Genomic DNA, 10,406 nt, shown 5'->3' with positions numbered 1-10,406 from the left:
ACGGTTAGTGTGCGGGTGGGTGACCACTTGGATCAGTCTGCGTAGGGACCGAGGGTGTGCGGTATTGGTCCTCGTTAAACTGTTCTACCATAAAGTGCTCGACTTCGCGCAGGTCGTTGAGCTACCGAAGCGGGGGTGCCATCCCCTCTGCAGAGGATCAAAATTGTGATGGCATGTCTTCGGATCATCCTCCGGGATGTTTCCCAGACCGTCGCCAATAGCCCGTTGTGCAGCTCTAGTGCGACGTAAATTAACAATAACTACCTTCGACAGCATAAATTTCCTCACGTCTTTTGAAAGTGATACGTCCAGTGTTTTTTGGACTGTCTGGTATAAATATAATTATGCTCCACTAGAAAGAGTAACTTTCCAGGGAAAGATCTTCTAATAGAAAGATTTAATTTTATTATATCAGTATCTCTATTATTAAAATGCAAGTTAACTGCGAATAGTTCCACTGGGTCAGTAGCCATGTTTCTATTAAGTGTTAAATTGGTTTTAAATATTACACTGTATTTTGTAGAAGTAAGGATGCAAATAAATCTTTAAAAAGCGAAAATATAAAAAAAATAAAACATATTTATAGAATGCAAAGTCTCATAAAATTCAAAAAAAACAAAGATCAATTTCAAAAGGCATCGAAATATATTTCCCTCATAAATGAGTTTTTTTAGTGATAAACACATGGAATTTAAAAAAAAAGAAAGGGTATTTTATTTCGCTTGAATCTCAAGAATGTTAGATGAGAAAATGATCGATCGAAATTTGATTCATCTTTTTAAATGTAAATTTATATATTTTTACTTCTAAATAAACGTTTCTTTGATACTTTCCAAAGTCCATATAAAATGAGGAGAAAAGCCTATAATTAAAAAAGTATGTTTCTAAATAATTATTTGTAAATTCTTATTAAATTAAATTTTCAAATAACTAAAAAAGAATAATTGTAAACGTAAGGAAAAGCACGAAAACCTCCCACGGTGAACCCAATGGCAAGGGAACTCTAACCCATGATAAATCTACCATTGAGGATATTTAACATCAGCACTATGCAAACTGGTAAACAACGTTAAAGAGCGCAAAAATATTATTAAAAGCAGACAGCTGTTTCGGATGCTCAAAGGGCAACCTTCATCAGTGCAACGGAAAGAAATGAGAGAAAATAGGGTAGAAGGATGACGAGTGAAAGGATGACGACGAATGGGAATCAAGGAACAAAAAGATGAGGGGGGGGGGGAGTTNGGGGGTGGGTAGTTAGGTTTAATCATAGATTTCCAAACAGGAGAAGGATAAGGAACCCTGGATAGGTCATTGACCTATTCAGTGTTGTGACGTCACCTTTCTCTATATATTTACCCTATTTTCTCTCATTTCTTTCTGTTGCACTGATGAAGGTTGCCCATTGAGCATCCGAGACAGCTGTCTGCTTTTAATAATATTTTTGTGCTCTTTAACGTTGTTTACCTTAGTTTGTATTTTAGCACAAAGGTCACTTGTGTATTTATCAGCACTATGTGATCCGGGGACGGAATTCGTATCGACCAGCCATCGCTGGTATTCGAACCCGGTTCGCCTCATGGGAAATCGAACGCTCTATTTTCTGAGCCACTACGTCTCATCCTTATATGTATAAGAGTGTTTCGCAATAACCACTCGTAATGTACATTTTTAGATTCCTTGTAAATTATAAAGACAACATTTCATATACGTTAGGGTTCAGAAATTAATATTTAAGCAAGAAAACAGTAAATATTTGTCAAATTAATGTCTTTAACGATAGGAGATAACCGAAAATAGGTGACAGGCGGGTGTCAGACCCTTCATCAAATTTCTCCTGATTATGAAGCTGATTTTGATGATCTTTTCCTCCATTTTCCTGACCATTTGTGGATCTGAAAGCTCAAATAATTATTTTATCTTTCAGGTGTATGAATCAAACCCGAGTATAGCTCCTAGTGAAAACAAGTATCAAAATAAATAGTGACTATCAAAATTAAATTAATGAACAAGGTGTTCAGTAATTACATGAAGTCATATATGTTTTATTCAAGAAATTTTCAAAAAATAAAATATACAAACCATAGCTCTTGACCTAATACTTGAGTGAGATGAGAGTTGATCATGAAAGCTGAAATTAACAAGATTAATATGAGATCATCAAAACTGATAATTACAGAGAATAAACTGATAATTAGTTGCGTCAAGCAGGAAAATGGTTATACTTGAAATAAATACTTGTTATAAGCTTATAACTAAATTTAGAGAATAAATGAATTTATGACTAAAATATAAAGTAAATGTAATATAACATTTAAGAATTGCAACATTTTAAAAATTCAATTTAATTTAAGAAAATGATAATCAACGTATTTTCTCAGAATAAAAATGGTTTTTTCAGATTTATGATCCTAATAATTTAAGCACTAGTAGGTTCTAGTGAAGCACCACTTGAAAATTAGATTGCTTATTTCGTTAGATGATTTTAAGAGACAAATACAAAATTTGAATGAAATCAATTTATTAGTTAAAAGTTAAAAAAAATAGTGCGTGGAGTCCCTCCGCGCGGAAGCAGTTAAACTTCGCAACCTGCGACGTTAATTGTAGAAGAATCAGCAGTCGTAGAAGGATCACTAGTTCTATTCAACGACTCTTTCTCCTGTACCACTCGCTTCCGTGCTCTGTAATAACGGTAATATTGTGCATTTTTCCCTCGTGGACCAGTGGAAGTGCTTGTGGTTGCCTCATCATCTCGCCATGGAAAATGTATTTGTATTAATAATGTATGTGAATGCGTCATAATGTAATTTCAGAAGAGAAAACCTAACAATCAATTGATTATTCACAAGAGACGTACCTTGACATAACCTTAAATCCGTCGCATTGTCCGTGGGATTGTTTTCACTCATTTTTTACAATTGTTATCCACTAAATTTGAAAATAAAAAATACTACCCTATTAAATTATATGTGTATCAAAACAAACTAAAAAAATATTTATAGAAAAGCAACACTTTTATGACTTTTATTATTTTTATGCTAGTGAGAACCAAAACAATATGGAAATGAATGAGGGAAAACTAAATCCTACCACGTGATTTCACTGCCAATAAAAATGTAGCGTTAAACGTTTAACTCAACCTTGTTGGAAGTCGCATAAGAAGTATAACTTCAAAATTGTCAGTGTAGAAAAACCGGGCGTAGCCGGACAATATATCTGTAAAGACTGTCAAGAATATCAGAGAAGTGTATACCAGAAAAAGACTAGTGCATTTCTTCCAGGTTAATTCCAAGCTACTAATAATATTTATGCTTAAGTGATCAAAAAACTTAACTGGCTACAAAAATATGCAGATAAAATTGAAAGACGATTTGGTTCAAACTCAAACAAGCTCTTATTCTCAAGACTTGACAGACGCGATTGAGAAGAGAGAAAAGTTGCGAACGAAAAATCTGAAATATATGTGTAAAACAAAACTAGAAAAACTGCATTTTTTCTAGTTTTTTTTTTTTTTTTTTTTTTTTTTTTTTNAAAAGTATGTTTTTTTTTTTTTTTTTTTTTTTTTCAAATCTTGCGAGTGGATGCCTGTTTTTTGCGTTTGAAACGTGTCGACTTATATTTCCTCAGCATATTTTTGAAGCTAATGAAGTTTTTTTAATCAAGTAAAGTCTTTCTTATCTTTTACTTACTGCTTCTGTATTAAATACATAAATGGATATTCTTAAATTTTAAATGCTGATGAATTTGCATAAGCATTTTGGAGCAATTGTAATTTTGCAATATAGATATTTGTAATTCTTTCCGTAATTTATTTTGCAGACTCCATAAATTTATTGAAATCTACATACTTTATTTCCGTAACTGTACGAAATCTTCAAAGTTTTCTATCTGATAATGTACAAAGCCTTGCATAATATTTTTTATGATTATTTTCAGAATAATTTTGCTTTTTATTTGCTTTAATTTTAAATGTGATTCCTGCTAACTGATTTCAAACAGATTAGATTCTCATGCGTTTTCACTGGAATTGTTTTTACAAATCAAACAAAATAAACTAAGCACAAAACAACGAAGTTGACAATGAAATGACCACACGAGTTTTCTTTTCTTTTAAATTTTGATTTTTCTTTTAATCGAAATATTTCCAACATGTATCATAAATGTTTCAGCAAACGCGTGTGCTTATTCAGAAAGCTATGCGTTTTTTAACAATTTGTGTTTTTTCCTGATTTACAGCATATTTCATCTTCAAATCGGTAACCTGAATCAACAAATGGGAAACCACTGCCACAGTCCTTCAGCATGAGACCTATTTGTCTATTACATACGTCCCTGTTGATAGCTTCACACATCAGATCTCCAACTTTTTTTTGACCTCCCTGTATTACAGAGCATAATTTGCCCCAATCTGACAGCAGACTTAACTGTAAGAAAAGGTAAACAATATATGTATATATATATATATATATATATATATATATATAAAACTAAAAAAAAATCAGAGTCGGGCAAAAAAATATGTTAAACCCGGTTCAAGGAGCTTAATTCAGAGAGAATCTGCAACTTTGAAAACAATATTTTTTTTTATTTGATTCAATAGCAGAATTTACTCCTTCTTGTCAAGCATGGGGCGATAAAGGATATAAAACTTGATCTAATATTGACAAAAAGACTGTTATTTGAAATAACGATAGATATAAATCTGTTGTAAAATTAATAATGTCATTTATATGTTAACCCGTGGTATTTGCAATCTAAATATGTTGGACAAACTAGTAACTCTCTTAACATTAGAAATAATTTACATAATTCAGCTATACACAGTAACTAAATTATCAATAACTTAAAATTGAATCATAACTTAAAATTGAACGATTACTGAAGAATTTTTTTTTGAAATTTTGCATTGTAAGCAACATTGAAATTTTGTAAGAAATTTTGTACAGATTTCTATGTTGTGTGTACTTTAAAGTAAGAGTTAAAAAATAATAAACAATTTTAAGCTTGTAATTTAAATGATGTTTTCATTAAAAAATTTTAATTTTTCATACAAGGTTAAGAATTAAAATTAATAATATACAATAGAAATACTTAATTATCTTATTAATTTATAAATTTAGAAAAAAATCATGTGGGTCAAATACTTACCTAATTAAACCTGGCACTATTTTCTCTAACTACTTAAATAAAATTATAAACAATATTATTAAAGAAGGTTCTTCTTTGATTACCACTACTAATCAACCTTTTTAAGAATTTATGAATCAAAATAAAACTAAATCCATTACGATTTTATATTTCCAAGATCTCTTTAATAGCACTCCCCTTTCGAAACTAAAAGATTTTATTTTGTAGATGTTTTTTTGTTACTATGATTATGAAAATATCCTTAAACACGATTTTAATTATTGATAGATTCTAATTACTATTTACATATCTGTATTATTAAATCTGTGTATGTTGCATGTTTGAATATTTTTAGATAAAGGAACTCTGTTATGAAATATTTTACAGCAAAGCACAATTTTTTTCATATAATATTTCCCGCTTGATTAGTTTTCTCTTCAAAACAAACATATTATATATTCAAAGAAAGAATACGCAATGAATTATTTTAAGTAAATTATGTACAGAAATAACTATTCAATTTCTGTTACCTTATTAATGCAGGCACGCTGGCACTTTAAGGTAAGATCAAAATCACAGTTGGTATTCTCTATATCAAATACAAATGACATGGTTTTGGTATCTCTTGTAAAACCATCTTCTCCCATAAGAAAGGTGGTGCACGTACAATTTTCAGCTATGGTCGACCTAAATTAGAAAATGGAGTATTTTATTATATAAACTGTCCCTTAGTATTTACGTTCTAAAAGAACTAATTTATGAATTCCTTTAAAAAGAAATAATCCTCTCTCAAGTAAACTACCTTTTTGAAATAATTTAAAATGTACCTTTATGAAAAAACGTAAATAAGTAATGTGTAAGTTCTGTAATTTTTTTAAAAATATTTCACGATAATGATAATTTGTTTCGATGCTTCCAGATTTTTCAGCAAACGCCATACTAACATCCCTAAAAAATTTATATCAATAATGCTAATTTGGTAAACAAGTAACAGGTATAATTCCTCTGAGAGCTTTAGTAAAAAAAATATTTTTTTCATTTAAACCATTCTTTTAATGACATATTGAGATGAAAGTATATATCATTAATGGAAATTTTTAATTTATGAAAATTAATTCATTATTTGAAAACGAATATCAAACTAATATCAGTTTTGGAAGGTGCAATAACGAATTCTAGAAAAAATTATAAACATATATATATGTAGGTATTAAAATGTGTAACAGCTTATGATAACGATACATGCTTATTTTCCCAAATAAATGCAAGTTACGTGAAAGTGTCATTGTATCATAAGTATCATAAGTATCATTGTATCATTGAAAGTATCATAAGTATCATTGAAATTAATTGAAATATATTAATATATTTTAATTAAAATTATATAATACCTACCTTCTCAATGAAAAAAGCTTAATTTTTTAAAATTATCATCCAGTCAACGATGGCCTAATTAGATGTCCGATTTTTCGGATATCAGCAACAAATGTAAACTGTTTAGTGCATCTGGTGTACGTTTTACCGAAACGACGACGATACCAACAAATACTTTCTTTAGATCTCAATCATATCCTACAATTGGAATTTCGGTGAATAAAACAAGACTGACTTCTAGAATCGGTGCGTTATCTTTGCAGCTCTCTAACTTTCTTAGAAAATTCCTTAATTTTCTCCAATATTGTTGATAGTTGTCTCTGATATATACCACTTCTGTGTTGCTTTTGGCAGAGAATTTGCCAATACACTAACACCAGCCGCAATTTCTAAGATTTTATCACCCATTTTAGCCAGTTTATCGAGAGAATCAGTGCTGACAGCTAAAATAGTTTGAACTTGATACAGCAATTATTGCAAACAAGGTTGTTTAAAAGCATTATTATTTATTTTACCCGTCGCCAAATTATGCATTCCACGTAACAATTGACTTGGGCGCTTATCACCAAGATCTAATTCGAAAAAGTTTGATCTCACCAGAACACTTTTATGGTCACTTAAATGAGCAACAAATGCTTCCTTTAATGCTGCGTATTTATTTTCTTGAGACAAAACTATCTATCACTCACAATATTCAAAGTTTTCTGATCAAAAGCTGCAACGACAGCGTTTTTTTTTTTTTTTTGGTATACTCGTCGAATACATTACAATTCTTAAATCTTAGCATTTTTTTACGTTTAGCCACAAATTAGTACCATGTTCTGAATTCATTTTGATTTTCAGTACAAAACTTATTTTCTTATTTGTAATAACGGTGGTTTTAAATTATTTAGTTTTATAGTAACAAGTTTTAAAAACAAGCACATTCTTTCAGGTAACCTGAGGAATACTAATTTGTTCGCCTAGTCCTCCTGTGCTGCAATATTTTACCGGTTCCCTGTGCCTCTNTCTTAATGTAATTATTTTAGCTACATAGAGCTGTTATTTATATCGTATTAAAATACATTTGCTTATCATTGTTACTAACACAAATGAGATTGAATTTCATAAAATAATATGAGGTAAATTACCCAAAGCAAAGAAGTAGAATGCTTGCACAGATGAAGTAGGAATTCATTTTTATTTCAGTAATTGAAATCCAGTAAATGAAAATAAATAATTCGAACTTATATATGCAATGTACAAAGCAAATATTTCACACACAGGTGATAATTTCTTAAAATTGTTATTCAAATTCTTGATAAGACATTCTGCGCATCTGGAAAATTCCAAAGAATACAATGCCATTTAAAGATAAATTCCAATTCTTAGTATTCATATTCTTCAGCTTATCATTATCAATTTGATAAGTTTCTAGGTATTATCTCCTATAATTTAAAAAAAATGGTATAATCGCTTCTTTTGTATTTCCAAAATACCTTGCACTCTTTATTGCTACACTTTGTGAAATTTCTATTTGTGAAATATGTATCGAGATATAATAGAACTTTGAACAATAACATCGTACAACTTTTTGCCGAAATTTTAATAATTTGTTTAAATGAACCGTTTTTTGCTTCAAGTTGAACCGTAATATCGCGTAATCAAGTTTGAGAAGTACGATAATATGGCTCAATTTAGCTTTGTACTTTACAACCAATTAGAACCATTTTACAGCTTAACGTACTTCAAAATTTCTAATTGTTAACGTGACAGCTAAAATGTCATAAATATATGAATTTTAATAAGAAAAAAAATGATGTTCGTTTTTTTACTCTTGTTGAATCGAATTTAAGTATTTTTGTTCGTGCACTTAAGTGTTTCGTATTCCATTCCCAAGGAAAAGAAAAATAAGACTGACACTAACCAAGATGCCAGACGTAGAAACACACGGAAAAACGTCTGGAAAAATTTCAGTAATGTATCGTTATGATATTTCTGGTTGAATAAAAAACATAATCCCACTTAATAAAACCAAAATATTCTGTATTTTACCTATTAGTTTGTTTCTGTTCATATGGTAAAGGTGTACCGGAAATTTTGATTTCCAAAATTATATCTCTTATTACCACATATTTAATAAAAATACATAAGTAAAAAGTAAATTTAACTGAATAAATGGTTTTTATACCATGCAAAGATGGTTTCAAGAGAAAATTATACATTTCAACACATTTAACAAATTTATAACTTATTATAAAAGCACGTTTTAGTATTAATTTTACCAAAATCATCACCATGGCGCTTTTGTGTAAAATATCGAGCATTTTTTAAGTGTTTCCATAGAGTCAGAAACAAGGTAAATTCTACCATATTCTAGTAGTTTTGTCCAAACTTTTTTCAGTTTAATATCCGAGCTGACTTTTGTACTTTACCAGAGAGTTAAAAATGTAAGCCTATTGTGCTCTGTAGCTAATTCACATAACTCTCGAAAAACGTTTAATGTAAATTAAAAAAGACATCGCTTTTTTTTAATCGCTGATGAACTATAAAGTAGTGGTGAATTATAAACTTAAACGTAGATTTTACCTTAAAAATAAAGAACAAAAAATTAAAACCAAATGTCGTGCAGCCGTTTTGATTTAAGAAACTAAAATGATTTGAGCAACTAACTTGATTTAAGTAAGTAACGTAGCAGGCTCAGAAAAAAGTGGAAATATTGACGAGATATATCATACTGCAAGTTAGTACACTCTGTGTTCAGTACTTGACTCGAGACTTATATCAATTGTGATTCTTGCTTGGAGTACCGAAGAGACCTTTTGTGTTTCAAACTTGATTATCTTTGTTATTAAGTATTTAAGTACTTTATTTTCATAATCAAGGCAAAAATAGCCTTTCCCTTAGAGTACTTGTATTGAAACTCATTTTTAACCTTGTCCAATATCGTACGCCAATAATTTTATTGTAGTTCATAATCCCAAATCGGTGGTTCAATGGTTTTGGTTCGTTAAAATGTTGTTTTCGCATTCATAACAATTACAATATTTAATGAAAAACAATAACAAGATTCAACAACTCTAAATAAGTTTTGATATGATAGCTTAAATTTTAAGTTTGAAACAACACAGTTTTCATCCGTCTATAGTTCTTAAAATATCAAATTTTAAGATTCAGTAAATTAAAAGTTCCAGCTTTTTTTTAAGGCACTTACAGCACCATCTGTAGGTTCTATTATCAATCAACAAAGTGAAAGATCTTCAACTTTTGATGCAATTCCGTTTTGTTTTATGATTTCAGAGATTATTAAATTCTCTTCCCATTTAGATACTCTATATATTTTTACTCGATATCTTTTTAAATCCATATTTGATTTTTGGTAAGCTCTAAAAGCCAATTTATTTCTTTATTCAGTTAATTCATTTATAAATAAATGAAATTAAATTGAAAATTAATTATTTCAAAATTTAAATTCACTGAATACCTTTTAATACCTTCACCTATAATACATATTATACATTTCTGATCTCGTCAGATAACAACTACATTACTATAAAATATTATATTTGACCCTGTCTTAATTTTTTGGAACAAATAATCTCGCAAACCTATTTTCTTTTCTTAGTAAAATCAATGAAGTTTGCCAAAACAAAAGAAATTATTTATTTTAAATATTTTACCTAAAACACCTCTCAATTTGTAACCTCCTATTTATTTCCAACAACAATTAAAAGAAAATTATAATCGTCGTGTAAAAGTTCTCCGAATTGCGTAAATATTCTTTCTACTCTCTAAGTGATAGCGTGCTCTTTGAAAATATTGAATGAGAAACACTATTTTTAGATGAAATCAGACAGGAATGCAAAGCACGAAAACATATATCCCTAAGTTCTCTAAGAATAATGAAATGGTAAATGAGAAAAATAATG

General features: G+C 29.5%; 1 protein-coding gene across 1 annotated transcript; it reads right to left on the bottom strand.

The window, feature by feature from the left end:
• Positions 1 to 4,095: 4,095 nt before the first annotated feature.
• Positions 4,096 to 7,788, bottom strand: LOC107451584 (uncharacterized). The gene is made up of 3 exons (XM_016067738.3): positions 7,629 to 7,788; positions 5,655 to 5,811; positions 4,096 to 4,421 (listed from the first exon to the last, which is right to left on the bottom strand). Exons 1-3 carry the CDS (start codon positions 7,673 to 7,675, stop codon positions 4,203 to 4,205), a joined length of 423 nt encoding a protein of 140 aa, XP_015923224.1. The 5' UTR covers positions 7,676 to 7,788; the 3' UTR covers positions 4,096 to 4,202.
• Positions 7,789 to 10,406: the final 2,618 nt, after the last annotated feature.

The sequence above is a fragment of the Parasteatoda tepidariorum genome, chromosome 7 (genome assembly GCF_043381705.1).
Source record: "Parasteatoda tepidariorum isolate YZ-2023 chromosome 7, CAS_Ptep_4.0, whole genome shotgun sequence".
Lineage (NCBI taxonomy): Eukaryota > Metazoa > Arthropoda > Arachnida > Araneae > Theridiidae > Parasteatoda > Parasteatoda tepidariorum.
The sequence above is the reverse complement of the archived record's forward strand: the minus strand, read 5'-3'. Positions and strand labels throughout refer to the sequence as shown.